At 27.9% G+C, this 17,559-nt stretch overlaps 1 protein-coding gene across 6 annotated transcripts in view; it reads right to left on the reverse strand.

Moving 5' to 3' along the window:
• Window positions 1-17,559, reverse strand: part of LOC107437280 (tyrosine-protein phosphatase 69D) — a 485,726-nt gene that overhangs the window by 26,064 nt on the left and 442,103 nt on the right. For all 6 annotated transcript variants that reach the window (XM_087154666.1, XM_071187583.2, XM_087154665.1 and 3 more), the window contains exons 22-25: window positions 11,880-12,029; window positions 11,606-11,699; window positions 10,976-11,052; window positions 8,302-8,433 (exon numbers count right to left, since the gene is read on the reverse strand). In XM_087154666.1, the coding sequence (XP_087010792.1) occupies window positions 8,302-8,433; window positions 10,976-11,052; window positions 11,606-11,699; window positions 11,880-12,029 (453 nt within the window). The remainder of the gene's footprint in view (window positions 1-8,301; window positions 8,434-10,975; window positions 11,053-11,605; window positions 11,700-11,879; window positions 12,030-17,559) is intronic.

Raw genomic sequence — 17,559 nt, forward strand, 5'->3', positions numbered from 1 at the left:
TCGTTGAACAGCTGACCCAATTTCATGGGTTTACGACTACTTAAGCTCAACTCCGTAGCCTTGTAATTTTGAACCAATCCAGAAGACAAGGAAAATCCTGGATCAGTACCCCCAGAGGTATTGATTTGTTGTGGGAACATGGAGGACTTTGAGACTTGACAGATTTAACGTGCATCAGTCACCATTTACTACACAGGGAGTCTTTGGCCGGCGAGGATCGAACCCACGACCTCTTGGATATGGGCCCAGCGCCCTACAGACCAGGCTATCCCGGCCTACAAGATGTTGACATTGTTTGAAATAGGAATTTTTTTTTAAAAATAATTATATGCTATACAGCTTTTGATAAACCAGTACAGTTGTAAAGATCAGCACATGCTGAGCTTTATGACGTATCATTTTCTAGAATTAAGGAAGCGTTGCAATCATTTGAAATACACTTATGATAGATTTTCGTTTTGTGTTTCATCCTTATTCTACATAAAAATTCATTAAATAAAACTAATTTACCACCTCGAATTGATTCGACATACTCAAACTGAGCCATTTTGTTTGCATGTAAATCTTGGAGCCAACCTTAAAAAGTGATAAAGATAGTGATCTCTCCCCTCTTTTACAAACAAAACTGGAAATTCAACTCCTTATCAACCCATACCCAATATAACAGGTGCTCAAAAAGGATTTTTTTTGTTTTGTTAATTTTTAATACTTTTTATTCCTGTACTGATTCACTCTTACTCTTTTACTTATTTTACACTACAATATTTTAAATCGTTAATTTTTTAACTGGAATTTTTATATTTTTCTCATTATTTTAGAATAATTTAAGTCAAAATAAGTGAAAATATTATATTTAGCATTTTAATAATTTATGATTACGAAATACAACATGAAACACAGTTCTTTTTCCTGCGTTAAAATTAAAATTTTCTAAACATGACACTTCCAAACAATCTTCAAATGTGCACTTATTTAGATTTAAATTAAGAAAAACAATTATTCATCATTGAAATTACAAAATTATTGATATACTTTTGAGTAAGAATTATTGATACAATTTTAGAAAAAATAAAAAAACTTTCGAATAAAGCTTTAAAAAAAAATGCACAAGTTATTTCCTGATAATCTAAACGAATTTTTAGTAACTATTCGAGTGTTTTTTATAATTAAAAAATACCTAAATGTATCTTTGCTTATAATTAGAGCATCAGAAAAAAATTATTTTAAAACAGACACCAGTCTCCAATCAACGTCAAAAGATTAATAATATGCTAGCTTTGTAATTTTTCGCCTACATTTTACGACGACGACAAATGAATCAACAGCAACGAAAGCATTCTTTAAAAAAAAAAGAAAAAAAATTGAAATCTTTGCTTTATAAAACTGAAGTGCCACGAATATATATATATATTTTTATTATTTTGTAAAAAAATTTTTTAATCGAGTCTTTTAATGTTTATGAGTTTTTTGAATATAACATAGTAAGAAAATTTTAATCATAAAGCATCTTTTACGGCAGTGTTTCCCAAACTTACCTCTTTTGTGTACCCTTTCTAAATTTTTCTTAGCGCTGTGTAGCACTAATTAAAAAATTAATGTATTTTTTACTATAGAAAAATTGCACAAAAGTTAAAAATCACAACTGGCTGTATGCACCACTAATTATTAACTGTTAACTCTGCAAAAAATAGCCAATAGAAAAGTACGTAATCGAAAGTTTTCATGGCTAGCTTTGTTATTAAATAAAAAATTTTGAAATTTTCGTTTGCTGTAAGATATTTCGCATAAGAACGCGTAACCCCACTAAACTGTTCCCGTACCCCTGGGGGTACGCGTACCACACTTCGGGAAACACTGTTTTATGGTTATATCATGTTATTATTCATAAAGCACCTTTTATGAACGGTAGCATCTTCACTTGAATTTCATAAATAACTATCATTGTGGTATACTGATATTTTTTTTTACTATCATTTTGAGGTTTCAAAAGAAAATAAATAAAAAAGCAAATGCTACAGTTTGATTATTCCCAGCATTTTCAATCGGATAATGCAATGCAGTATGCCCTTTAAATTTAAGTATAAAAAATGTACGAAGACACACGATATGTTACCATCGGAGTTCCTCCCCCCTCGTCATTTGAACGGTACCCATGACAAAAACACTCGGAAATGTCGTGCAATGTTTTAACTCAAATCCCTAAAAATCCCTTGTGCATCCGAAAAATTCCGCAAGTTTCACTCTCCCACTAAAGGAAGAATTAATCAACTATGGCTCTCAAAACCGAGGTAAATCAGTTTTCCATTTGAGACCCTTTATCGTTGTTGGCATCATAAAGATTTGGCGAGTAATGATCTATGGGAACAGGTGCGGTTTTTCAATAGAGGTCCTCCGCCCACTCCATCAATCATTCAGGTAGGGGAGAAACTTTTAGGCGAGACCTATAAGACAGAGTTTAAAAAATACAAAATTCGCATATTTATTTTTTGATAATAATTAAAATCCCCAAATTAACTACTATAAAACAAAACCAATAATTAAAAAACGCAATATATTTCATACCTAATTATACTGGGGGGGGGGACGATAAAAGGAAAACTTATTAATCTAAATAAAAACAACACTTGAAAATTATCGAACGGAAACGATATTTAAAAAAGGCACTAACAGAAATATTAAAACTTGGAACAAGACAAGATATTATAAGATATCAATGGAATTAAAAAAATAAATAAAAAAAAACTTATTGTTAAAATTTATGAATAAAAAGAATTAATTTATTGAGTAAGAAATTTATCTTAAAAAGAAAAAAAAATCGGAAAAACAGGATTAAAATTAAGAAAACTGTTACCTGCCTCATAAAGCTCTGCTTTTATTAACAAATAATTATACGCTTAAATTAACAAACAATATTCTCCTTTTATATTTATTTTTCATAAAAAGACTATTTTTAACGAAAGCAGATGTGATTCCACATAAAAAAATAAACTTGCTGATACTGCATTTCTAAAAAATCAGAATTTATTCAAAAAAATTTTTTTTTTGTTTTGTTAATCGATGTCAAATAGATGAATATAATTGGTGATTAAAAAACGTCCGTCCTGCTCCTAATAAATAATGCATTATCTAAAATAATAAAACAAATCATCATAACAAATCAAGGATAACAAAAACTAAGTAGCTAAAGTGGATTTAAAATAAATCTCACATTTCACCTTCAAAATCAATACTCTTAGACAGAAGTTTCAAGTTCCTTAACTCCGACATTCATTGATATGCGTGTTCAATGCATTTCCCCCACCCCCTCGTAAATCGAAGAGAAAACGAAATCAGCATGCCACTCCTTTAAGTTTGATTGACGGCAGCTTGTTAGAAAAAAAACCAACACACAGGAGAAAATTAAGCATTTGTCCATTCCCTGCCTCCTCTCAATCCAAATGATCCTCAAATAAATAAAAATAATTATTGAAATATTGCTAATTAAATTTTTAAAAAAATCTTTCAAAGTAGATATTGAAAAATTAAATAAATAATTTATTAAATAGATAAAATAATTATTGTACTATTGATAATTAGACTAAAAAAATACTCAATTTAGATACTAAGAACTGAACGCATTAGTATTACAAATTCGCACTGATCGAATTCGCGCTAAAAAAAGTAAATTAATTCTAAATCTTGGTAGTAATGAGTATATCTTTTATTGAATCAAAAAAGTTTAATTTCGATAGTAAAATACTCAATTTTTTAGGTCATTTATTTTGATTTGTATAATTTTTTTTATTAATTATCTAATTTAATTTTAATATACCGGCATAATAGCTAAATAAAATCTTTCCTAATTTAAAATAGTATTCATTTATTTCGATTCACAAAATTATTCTTAAAATTATTTATTAATTTCCCAATCTAAAAATAAAATTTCTAATTAAAATATCTATTCATTTCGATTTAAAAAAAAAAAAACACTCTTATAATAGCATATTAATTTTCTAACTTAAATTATTCATTCATTTCGATTTAAAAATAAAACATTCTTATAATTGCGTATTAATTTTTAATTAAAATATACATTTATTTTGATTAAAAAAAAACATTATTTTAATTACGTATTAATTTTTGAACTTAAAATATCCATTTATTTTGATGGAAAAAAAACGTTAGTTTAATAATGTATTAATTTTCTTATTTAAAATATTCATTTATTTCGATCAGTTATTTCTATTTAAAAGCGAAATTCGTAGCTGCCGCGATCGTTAAATGAACAAAATCAATTATTGGACGAACCCTTAATTAGTTTAGCAGATTCGATTGCAAACTCAATTAACTATAATGGCGTCGACAAGTATATAATTAGGAATCAATAATAACAATATATTTATAGGTTGTACTATTATATTTATTTTAAACAATGTTATCATTATATTTATATAAATGCATAAAAATACATACCTTGTATTAGAAAAACAAGTCCCATGCATCCCGCATATACTAGAAAATGAAATTCCAATTTCCATAAAATTCCATAATCCAAAGTAGAGCAAACGAAAGTATGATTAATGAAATAAATTTCAGATGAAGAACGTGAAATCTCTAACGGTGACGTCATACAGCATTTGAAACTCCTTGCTCGGATTTCGCGAATCAGCAATTTCATTGGCGCTTTACCCTCACCCATTTGGGTGAGGCACTAGGACAGGACAATAAGGGGGAGGGGAAAGCAAAGTTTTTTATGGGATTGAAAAAGAAAAATCGTGGAACGCAATAAAAAAAAAGATGGCATTAGGATAATGTCTGTATCGCCTGCTGCATTGAAAATAAAAATAAAAAATTTTAAAAAAAAGTGAGGTAAGTGACAAGGGCTTAAAAATAGTAAATAAAAGTTACTATTTTTTAAGATAGTGACTTTAAGTGAGAAAAGTGACTCTCGCCGAGCCCTGATATTGAACAAATATACCATTAGACACGTGTTTGCTCTTCTACATCACACACTCCACTTATAGCATATAGAAGGTTTTCTTCCCACGACTCTTCTTCTTTTTACTCTTTCTCAAACACGTCAAAAACAAAATTAGTTGAAGACATTATTAGTTTAAGTAAAGTCTCTTCAAAAAACAATATTTGCTACATGTCTGCATGAGCAACTTATCCTTTAAAAATCGAAATAAAACATACACTTTTAATGTATCTAGGGCCGTGCTTAGGGGTGTGCAAACTAGGTGGCTACTATAAATAACGGGCTGCTAAAATTTCAAAACTTGTTAGCATACAGTGTTTTCATCTCAGAAAAAAAATGGGTGAGAATTTCTCACCCTTTCTCAAAAACAGGGTGAGATTTCAAAAAGTTAAGTGAGACTTCAAAAATTAAAAAAAAAAAAAAAAAAAAAAAAAAAAAAAAAAAAAAAAAAACACCAAGAGACTTGAAAAAAAAATCATTTCTTTAATCATAATGCATTTTTAATATCTTCTAATTTTTAAAGCATTGAACATTTTTGCAGCATCATCATATGGAAAATGTTCTACATCCACTTTTTCATCAGCTATTCTCATTAGGTTGCTCAAATGCGTATTTGTTTCGTTTTGATCGTTTCTACCTACATTTGTTTCATTTTCATTTGTCTGTTTCGGAGTAGAAGATATTGGCTTTACAAGGTATTTGTCCATCTTACATTAACGAGCAAAAAATTTGAGCATCTTACATGAAGAAACCTTACCTTCATGTAAACACGTGGTTGCAGAGAAATGCGCTCTGAAAGAGGTTCCGTGGCTCGGAAGGATGGTGTTCTGGTGTTCTTAAAGGTTCTGAACAATACTGGTAAATAGGGAAGCTAGATAATGGGGCAGATGTGGAAAATAATAAAAGATTCAGGAAGAAAAGTGAGACGGATTTTATTCTAAATGGTGCAAATGAGAAATTTTTTTCAAAATGCGAGAAATTCGCCAATTTTGAAATTGGTTTATAGAATACGCGAATTTCTCGCGGTTATCATTTTTTAATGCGAGAATATAAAAAAATATGCGAGATTCTCGCGTTCTCGCGCTGTAGTGAAAACACTGGCCATATTACAAGTTTTTTTTATCCCTTCACTTTCTTGGCACATTGAGAAAATTTCTTTATCTCTTTATAAATTACACCCATAGTTCTATCTCTTTCACAGTAGAAAAGGCTATTTATTTTATTAGCCAATTATTGTGGCATGTATAAGCATGTTAATAGTTCTTTCTACTAGGGGCTGAGAATAAGACATTGCCACTGTCATCGTCACTCATTTTGCTATTTAGTTACTTGTACTGTCAATGAATCAAGGTTTCTAGTTTCAAACGAACAGCAAATACTACAGTAAAACATTACAGTACAAAAACAATTTTACTGATGCTATGCCAAATTTTGTGATTTCTTTAAGAATTTTTCCTACTGTTTTTGTAACCATTAGTACGACAGAACATTCGTTTTCAAAAGTGAAAAAAACATATTTGAGGTCAATGATGACTAATACCAGCTATCTTTCTACCACTATCTATCTATCCACTTCTTTAGATTTTTTTGTTATAATAGACAATTTTGCTGCTCAAAAAATGCATTATAATTAACTGATTCAACTGTTAGTAAAAATTTACTTTTATTATTATTTGTTATATTTTCAGGGGTGATTGTGAGCCCAACTCAAAAATCCTGAAAATTTCTCGAGTAAAATCCTTAATGACAAATTAAAAAAATTTATGTCTTTATAAATTTAAATCATCGATATTTTCAAAACAATGAAATCTAAATAAATTATGTACAGCATTATTTAAATGAATTAAATGAGTAAACTTGTACACATTAGTTTACTTTTATCTCTAATCCCATTTACTATTCTACCAGAAAAAATATTTACAAATGAAACAGATGCCAAGTATAAATTCTAGTTCGAATATTTTTTAATAAAATATACAAGAATTTTTATACATAATTGTGATCGATGATTTCTTGAAACTTTTGGACCTTGGATTTCAGGAAACTTCCCGATCGCGGTTAGCAAAAAGTCCGGAAATCCGGATTTTTTCTGGAGCACCATCATCTATGTATTTTGTTAATTTCTTTATTTCTAATAAGTTTGGCTGACCACCTGACCGGAACATCTGCTCCTGCATTCCAGAGCCCAAGGTCAAGAAAACTGAGATGGGCACAGTAGGCCTTGGCCCTCTATGGGCTGTCGCGCCACTGAGTTTAGTTTTTTTTTTATTTCTAATAAAGTTACATTAAAAATTGTTTCTGTTTTTTTTGTTATACCCTGTAATTTATTGATGCAGGCAAAAAATCAGGCAGATAAGTCAATAAACCAGACACACGCACACAAAAAAAAGAAATTCTTTCTCTGAATATGACATTTTTTTTTTTTTTTTGCGATAGATTCATATTTAGGACAATCAAATTATGAGAAGTAGCCAGAATCTGGAAATTATAATTGAGCAGTTTAGCTAGTAGAGTGTCCAGAATTTTGAGGGCTTGCTTTATTCTTTGCACAAAATTATAAAATTCATATATCCAAACATTATACTCTTATATATTGTATTCAAAAATAATTTGTAATAATTATTTTTTATTATTTATTTTAATTATGACTGAAACCTTTTTTTAATTGTAAGGTATAAAATAATTTACATTATTATTCCTAATATAGTTTTATATCACAAAGTCCAAAACTTGAACAAAGTTGATAAAATATTTTTTGAGAAAAGAAAATTTAAAAATACTACCATTTTTAAATTTTCTATAAAAATTCTAATTATATATCAGATACAATTATACCTATACAATTAAATATTAAAATACAATTATCTATAAGAAATTATTGACCATTTAAGTTTACATTTTATTTTATTATTTAAAATTCTGTAGCTCAAAATGATGTAAAAATATGTAGTATAATTTAATAATTATTGATCATTATATATTTTTTATTATTTAATTTTTTAATTAAAAAAATATTTTTGCATGCAATTGTATTTGCAATTGTAATCTAATTTCATAAATTAAAATAAGATCTACTTTTAGTTGTTGGCACTTTTAAGATTTATGTTTTTAACCATTAAGATAGCATGCATATGAAAATACAATGATTAGACCAAAACTTATTTTTCAATTTATGTACTATATTTCAGTCAGGGTAAAGGCAATAAAAAAAGTTTCATTAAAAAAAGAAAGAGATTTGTGCATGAAAAAATGGACTTCATAAAATATTATTTTAACTTGTTTTTAATATTTGTCGAACTTTGGAAGTTTTTATACTCAATGCTAACAAATGTTTTTAGTCTTACTTTTCCTTCACCAATTTCAGACAGCATGACTAATGTAGTAATACTTTGCTCTTTTATCATTCTCCAGAACTCAATAACTGTTGTTTCCAATGGATCTTGTGTTATAATGAAAGACAAAGATCTATCATAACCCTAGATCAAAAATTATTCCAGGTTAAAAGTTATAAAAAACACTGTAAAGAAAGCATAACTAAACAAGTTTAATTAAGAGAGAAAAATTGAACATAAATAACTGTTTACCATTTAACTGATTTGCTGCTTGGCAAATTTTTTTCAAAAATATGTCTTACAAGCATGGTTTTGTCATTGAATAATACAGGATAAACTAGTTTTTCGTACAGAAAGCTAACAGGTTGTACCCTGATCTGATATGGGTAGATTGTTAACAAATGGTCTTGCGCTAGCAATTTTTTGATGGCTCTCTCAGCACAAAGTCGATTAAATATATGCAGTGGAATCTTTTACCTCTTAATTATATTGCTGGGGTTTGCATTAAAAGCCAGACATCATAAAGTATGTGAATATATAATCAAGTATTTTTGAAATGAAGAAAAACTATGTATTTAAATTTAGGTATTAAATCTCAGGAAGCAGGTTAAAATATTATTTCAACCTGGAGCAGGTAATGTTGTTTTCCCTAAATCCCTTTCATTAATTATTTATCCCTTATCTTCAAGTTCTCTTTTTCCCGCTCTGACCTACAGGTGCGCGGCCAATGGCTAGTAGCTATAACTGTGACGAAACAATGTCGTCATCGAACCTGTTTCGCGTGGACGGTGGCGCGCGATATACGGAGGGAGAGTTTTTTTTCTCTCTTTGCTTTTTCAAGGAGCTGGTTGCAGCAGGTACTTGCCAGGGATCGAATCGCATGATGCGGCGTCCCTATTTTCCTGATGGCCGTCCGATGGATATAATGATAAGTTTTATTATTTTTTTCATATTTTTCTTTTAACGTCAATTTTATCCATTGAATCCGCAGGATCCGATCGAGATAATTAATTATAATTATTAAACTCAACTTCGTGGTAGTCGTGCCACGTGTCTGCGTTAACTAACTTATCAATAAAATGAAAACTTAATTTCTTTTTTTTTATTTATTATTCCTGCACCAGAGAATATTTTTATTGTATTAAAATGTCTATTAATGGTTTGATTTCATTGTCGTGTTTAAGATAAAATGTTGAACCACATGTCGTGGAATATTGTGCCAAATCTTTTGAGCTGAACATGATTAATATGCTTAACAATAAATAGCGTAATTTTGTATAAACTTAACTCTTATTATTTAGCAGTTGTTAATTGGTTCATTTTAGGTAGTTACTGAAGATTTTAGTGGCATTTAGTTACATAATTGAATATATTTTCCTGACAGGCTCGAACTCGATTCTAGATTAGATTTAATAATTCAATCAGGATAAATGCATAGATTCCTTTGATTGCACAGAGACTTCAAATTGTTTAATCAATATAAATAATTTTATTAAAAAAATTTAAGCCTTGATGTAATTAGATTTAAGTATTAGTGAAGCACATGTCAATTTAGAATTGACTTGGAATAGTAAATTGTTAGTCCTATTTTTCTGAATTAACTTCATACCAAAATTAATGCGACAATTCAATCTTAATAGGTAATAATCAAGGAAAATTAATTATTTATCTCCGTCAAAATAGAAATGTAAAATCACAACGCAACTCACTATAACGAGATACGTATTTTTAAGATACTGTTGTATGTCCCCCAAATCGAAAATACATTTTAATCCTCTAAGTGTTGGTCCTGGCTTTTTTCCGAACATTCAGATGCGGGCTTTCCTGCTATGAAAAAACCGGTTTCTCCATGTTATTGAATGAGAAAATATTGCATAGTAGGAAATCTTCTGTATAATTTTACCCAGGGGCTCAATGCTTGAAGGGTTAAGAGCTAAATTAACCAGATCAAGTGTTGACCAGACTAATGTTTGTGATCTAAACTAGTGTTTTCTAAAAGATAAAATTTTGTAGAAAATATTGATAACCAAAAACATCCTTCTAAACTGTCTCTTAATTTATTTGTTGAAATTCATTTTTACTAAAAATTTAGAATTCATCACCATTTTTAGACAAAATTATGGATCACTATCAGGATGTAAAGCACAATTTTAAAAAATGACTGCCATAAAGAATGTTGATGAAATATTTTTGTTTAACTATGCAAATTCGATAAATACACACACACATATATATATTTTTAAAAAATTGTAAATAATTTTCCATATTTAAAATTTGAAGTTATTTTTAGGAAAAGTTGCAGCTCAAATTCAAAATAGATGGCACCATTTAAAGAAGATTACTGTAGAAAATGTAATTTTTAAAAAAAATTAAAGTTTCGTGATGCAAATTTGGGAAATTAATTTCTAAAGCTCCATTACATTATTAAAATTTGATGATCATTTTTTAAAAAAAAGGTTTAGCTTAACTCCCAAGTTCATGAAACCAGTGTAAGGTATGACTGTTGTAGAAAAAAATTATGTCCAAATAATATGTTAACTAGTGTGTTAATTATGTGATAAAAAATGTAATAAATCCAAAAAAAGTTTATAATTAAAGTTTATAATAAAGTAGTAACACCAATATCAATTTATTAATGAAATCATAACAATCTGGTGTGCGTTTAGGAAATAAAATTAGCATATACCTGAATAAATGATGCATTTATGTATGATGAATGATCTCTGGATGGAGAGGGAGGTAATATAACTCTATTTATGTCATCTGTAAAAAGAAATTAATCAATTGAAATTTCTTAGAAATATTTTGAGATTTACAAACATTGAGTCATCCCATAAATAAAGTAAGTTTGTCAACTGTCCTGTAAACCCTGGTTGAACAAAATACCATTGTTATTGTTGAGGAACCATCCAAGAATCTTGAGTTTGGTGATTCAATCATTCATAAGCACCTGTGTACTATCAGAAAAGTCAGTGAATTGGTTTAATGATTTCTCCAAAAACAATATAGGATATATTATTTATGGAATGAATCAATAATACACAAAGAAATCACATAGGACAATAATTCTGATTAAATGAAATGTATTAAGCTTAAATAAGTTAAAAAAATCACAATGTAAACAACATTTACTTACTTGTAAATCATCTTAAAAAAGAACTTAAGAGTTTTTGAAAATAACAAAAAAGTGTAAACTTACCATATACAACAATTAAAATCAAATATTAATTGAAGGAAACTACGGGTCCAAGAGCTTTTTTTACTACTTTTCAATATTTAAGAAAACATGTTTTATCAAACAAATTAAATAACTTACAAGGGATAATAAAATCATATCTGTTCTTTCCTACATTCATATCCATAGTTCCCACACAACAGGTTTTAGGATCTTCAATCACATCACTCAATTTCTAAAACAGTTACAGAAAAAAAAAAGAAAATGAGTATTTTTGTTATTAAAATGAAGTAAGGTCAGTTAAGATAATTTTTTAAAATTTAGCAAACACAGTGTTAATTAATTTAGCAGATATAATGTAACTTAGAAATTAGAGTTAGTTACAAAGAGAAATAAATAAGACCTCAATCATTACCTCAAACTCTATTGCAAGACCAGTTTTATCTGAATCTCCAACCTTTTCTTTTAACAACTCATAATGATCTCGGAGATGCCTCACTTCTATTTCTGTATCACCAAACTGAGCATGTTCCATTAATGCTCTATATACAAATATATATTGTTTCTAAAGGGAAAAGAAAAAAGGAGTTAGTCGCGAAAACAATACCATCTGGTTTCATATTCATAACAGATCTCTTTCTTCTGTCCAATTATATGTGAAAGTAATACAATATTTTTAACCTCCCATAATGCCTCTTACTTAGGATTTCCTAAAATACATTTCAAAAAATTCTGTAATGTTCACTTTAAGCACTATGCTTAGGATCGTAATGAATTCTATTTACTTTCTAAACTTAAAATTATTTAAATTCATTTTAAAAATCAAGACCTTAGTACTTTCTTTTCTTATGATTATCCATACACCAATGTTGAAGTAATAGACAGGTGCCATTTACAGGCAATATAAGATCAATAATTTTAATATTTTATGTAACAAGCATAACTATAAAAATGCTAGCTAAATAAAATAAAAACTACGTTTTCAAACAACTAAATTTAAAATTGTTTTTTTTGAAGATTAACATACAGGATGTAAAGAAACGTCTCTTCAAATGTAGAATAAATGTAGAGGCGTTGCTTGTTATGAAGTCTGCAAAATAATTTTAAATGACAAGTGTGAAACTACATACCGGATGAATAAAAATATAAGTTGCCAACATATTCCTAAAAATAATGCAATGATATCACTTATTAACAGTTCACAACTTATCAAATTAAGTTCCAAAAGTTTTGATAACACACTTTAAAATTATTGCATTTTTTACTAAAAAAATCTAGGTGGAGTAATTATTACCACATTAAAGAATGCTTTATTTTTGAATTCATATTTACTTATTTGACCTAATTTTTTTTATTCTCAAAATTCTTCTCATTATCATAATTTTTTTTTTCTCTCTCTCAATCCACAGCTTTCCTTACTAGTCCATCATCCTTAAAAGGTGAAACCCAGTTATATGGAAGTAAAAATTTTTGTAGGATCAAAAGTATTATAGGAGAGATTTAGACCAACCTACCTTTAAAATAAATATCAATGAAAAGAATATTATGAAATGCCTTTTTCAAGGGAAGTTTCCCATTAAAAGTGAATGCTTCATTACTTACAGTAGTAACCAAAGGAAATCATATAAATTCTGAAAAGCTTTGCTTTAAGTATTACTCTTAAAGCATTGAATCCCTGGAAAAATTGTTCTCATATTAATGCACAGTAGAAATTTCTCCACTACATTATTCCTTTCTCATTGAACTGGAAAATCACCAGCTTAAAGTTAAAAAAAGCTGGAACTAACACTAGAGTATAAAATTTATGATTAATGAATAGCTTATTTTAGTAAATTACCATACATAAAAGATATTAAAACAGCATGGAAAGAAAATAACTGTATAATATACATAAGATATATCATGATTATAAATTCATAACATGACATACACAATCAACAGAATACACAACCAAAAGAAATACCTAATTACTATTAAGATGATAGACTATGCTTTAATTTCTTAAAATTGACACAATAGATTATGCTTTGATACTGAACATTTTCTAGACAAACAGAATAGTCTACATTAAATTTGATTTCATTCATAGAGCTCATGACAAAAATTCAAGTAAAAGCTCAAGAAGAAGTTCAACCCAAGATAAAAGCTTTAATAAAGAAGCTGATTTTTTTTATGTTACCAACTAAGCATAATTTTGTTTTAATAACCGATTAATAATTTGACTTGTTATCAACATTAATTAAAAAAATTTTAAAATTGTGATTGATAAAATAAATTTTTGATGTCTATGTATACATATATATATATAAGCTAAAATATTGAGAAAATATGGAAAATAATAAAAAATAATGACAAGAGAAGATAATTATCAAAAATAATTTTTCAAAAGTATTTAAAAAATATAATTTTTGATATCTAAAAAAAAAAATAAAAAATAAAAATCTGGAAAACAAAACAAAGATATAATCTCTTCATCAGCCCGCACGATTATATCCGATTTTCCATATTTTCTCAATATTTTAGCTTATTTTATGAGTTCTATATACTTGCAGCTTTTGTGCAGTTAATAAAACTTATTAATCTTCTTCGTTTTTCTCTTTGTTTTTATTGTGCTAAATATATATATATATGATGCCACAATTGGCATTACATACTTATTTCCCATCCTTTTAAAATATATTTAATTACTTAAGCTTATTTTACTAATAGAATTATATTTAAAATAAATCGAAGACTTAAGCTTCTAAAATGAACATAAAATATTTATTCTTCTCTTATAGATCAATGTAACAGATACTTTTATTTCAACTAATGCAGACTTATTAATTCACTGTTGCGCTTACTCGAAAACTAAAATCTATTTATAACTTTGTAATACTAAATTTCTAACTGCAAAAATGTTTCAGTTGCATGGTTGTAATAATTCTCATAAATTTGTTGGCGACTCGTGAATGCCAAGGTATTTTTGAACTCTAAATTGATAATGGCTTTGCTTTGGGTATGTTATATTCGTTTAACAAATCGCCAACTTTGGATCTATCCATGCTTCTCTTGTGTCCGTTGGGAACAAATTACACATACTTTTAATTTAGCTCTTAATTAGGCAGGTTGTGGGGGATTTGTCTCCCATGGCCTGTCCTTATTAATATTATTATGCAAAATTTATTCAACTGAATTTTTTAAGGATAATATTTATATTTTGTATCTCGAGCTCTGTAAATATATTAAATAAAAGCTTTTTATTAAATATGATCCGGTTCAAGTGTAATTTTCGTCATCCCCTGATCATCATCACCACATAATGGTGCCGAGTTACAAAGAGAGAAATTGGGTTATCAATGCAAGTCTTTAAAAATCATCTGCTGATCTTCAACTCATAATTCTTTTTTTTTTTTTTTTTTTATCTTCACTGCTACTTCATACTGGAGGAGAATGCTTAGTGGTGAATTTGGAATTCTGCGAAAACTTATGGAATTGGATGAACCTTGACTCTGGAATGGTTTATGATGTTCGATATTCCCCCCTCCTACTCAACTCGAAAGAAATAAAAATAAAGAACTTAAGTGCTTTTTAATTTATTAAGTGCTCATAAATTAAAATTAAGAACTGAAAAACAGAAATGATGGTTAAAATAAGTGCTAACATAAATATTGAAACACAAGACAAGGCAGGATGTAATGATCAATTGAAATAAAAAAGAAAAAATTGCATATCTAGAAATTGAAAATGAAAGGAAATAATTCATTAAGTACAAAATTTATTGTAAATGAAGGGAAAAAACAACAAAAAGGTAGTGGAATCAGAAGCATCATTTATAAAAAGAGAAAAAAATCTTTATAAAATAGTCTGCTTTTAGTTATAAAAAATTTTATGCTTACACTGTGTGTGATAAGCAATACTGCACCTCTAAGGAATTAGAATTTATTCAATTAAAAAGTATTGCGTCTTGTATGGATATTAAAAGAACTAAAATAATAGAAGATTAAAAAATTTTGTTCGTAATAATTAAAGTATTGTCTGAAATTATAAAACAATAATTTGTCAAATAAATCACAGGTAATGAAAAGTGGATGCAAATATGGATTATATATATATATTATATTACTATTTTATAAAATAGGAAATAATGAATAATGATTTGGCCGAATAGTCAAATATCCCGCCAAATAAATCGGCCGCCTACCCAGTGATCAAACATTTAAAAAAAAAAATCCTCAAGAATTATTATAATTTATGTAAAAATAGGCCTGGGCATTGTAAGAAATCTTATATCGTGATAGATCGTCAGTCAGACATCGTGATTTAACATATGTTTGAAATTAATCAATCTGAAATCTTTAAATCAATCAAAAATAAATAAAAGAAATAAATCTAAAACAAAAGAAAATTTTAATTCTTTGCTTAATTTTTTTAATTAAAATAAAGATGGATTGATTTAAGACTGCCTTAAAGTAAAAACAAACACAGGCTTTATTTTAATTTTTTTCTTAAACTAAAAATGACTTAGATTTTTTAAAAATTATAATAAAACTGTTACAAAATATTTGAAATACATTAAAAATTAAAAAAAAAAAAAAAAAAAAAAGAAATGTCCACTTAAATAAAACAATTTTTAAAATTATTTGTTGAAAAACAATGTGCTTTTGAAATATCGTTAGACTTTTGTTAATGACTTATTTAAAATAATAAAGTTGTATTGACTAATGGTCAAATAGTTTTAATGTAAAAATAAATGTAAGTTTTTTTTATTTACTTATTATTATTTTCCTTTTCGAAAATGAAATAGACTAAAGATTTAAATGTTTAAAAATAATACTGACAATCTAACAAATTATTCTATATTTAAGTGCACTATTGATAAATTATTGAAAAGCGTTAAAACCTTGCTTAACTTTTCATTTAATTTTAAAAAATTTTGTCATTTTAACTAACAGCCAAATTAAAAAAAAAAGAAATAATGCAAACTCTGTTACAATTTCCTCAAAAATAAAAGCAAATTAATTAAATGTAGGCTCTGTTTTAATTTTTTTAAAACTAAAAGCTACTGAAGATTTAATGGTTTAAAAAATAATCAAATTCTATCAAATTATTATATTTACATGACAATTATTAAAAAAAAGCTAACTTTTTATGACAAAATATAAATTACTTAAATACAAAATATATAAAATATTAAATTGTATCACTTTTAAAAAAATCAATAAAGAATCTTTTTCTTAATTCATGATTTCTTTTCGTTAATATATTAAGTTCAGAAAGAAAATTTAAGATAACAGCGATAGCGTAGCGATCGCCAAGTAACAGTAGGTCTGCTGAAAATAATTGACAACGTTAAATCCATACAGAAAAAAAAAGTGACGAAATAATGCGCAGCGATTGCTAAGTAGCAAAAGTCTAACTTGAAATAATTTACTTGAAACGTTATATCCCGCCGAAATAAAACGCACAGCGATCGCAAAATAAGTCCTGCTGAAAATAATCTTCAAGAAACGTAAAATCCCAAGGTCAAAAATGGCGCATAAAGAAACTATGCATTGCGTTCTATATTTCAACGTTGATCCTCGCTCTTTGATATTCAACATCACGAAATGAACATCATCTTCACAGCTAAAATTTTTATCAACATCTTCACAGCTAGACTAAATCAAAATAGTTTTCATCAGCACTGCGATAGCGTTAGCATAGGCAAGAATCCTCACACGTTAAACCGCGAGCGTCGTCTTAAATCAGATTCCTAATGCAATGCCTAAAATGAAAGTAATGAGGAACCTGCATGCTTTTTTTTTGTGTTTTAAAATGAAACATCATGCCATTTTATAAAGATAGACACCAATTTCAGACCGGTGCAATAACTAGTTATTTTGTTATTAATAGTTAAAATCGCTCGATTAGCCCCGCCCCCAAAATCGCGCCTAGTTTTTCCATCCGCTCTGATGACGTCAATATATAATACAGCCACGACTCCCATCATGTTTTGAAACGGCGAAAGCATATGCTGCGCTGAGTATAAATTCTGAAAAATGGCTCCAAGCTAAAACTACAAGTGTTGCATTGTACCATGTGCAATAGTTTTAAGTTAAACACGCCAAATGAAT

Source organism: Parasteatoda tepidariorum, chromosome 11 (genome assembly GCF_982258835.1).
Source record: "Parasteatoda tepidariorum strain Cologne lab strain chromosome 11, Ptep-v5.0, whole genome shotgun sequence".
Lineage (NCBI taxonomy): Eukaryota > Metazoa > Arthropoda > Arachnida > Araneae > Theridiidae > Parasteatoda > Parasteatoda tepidariorum.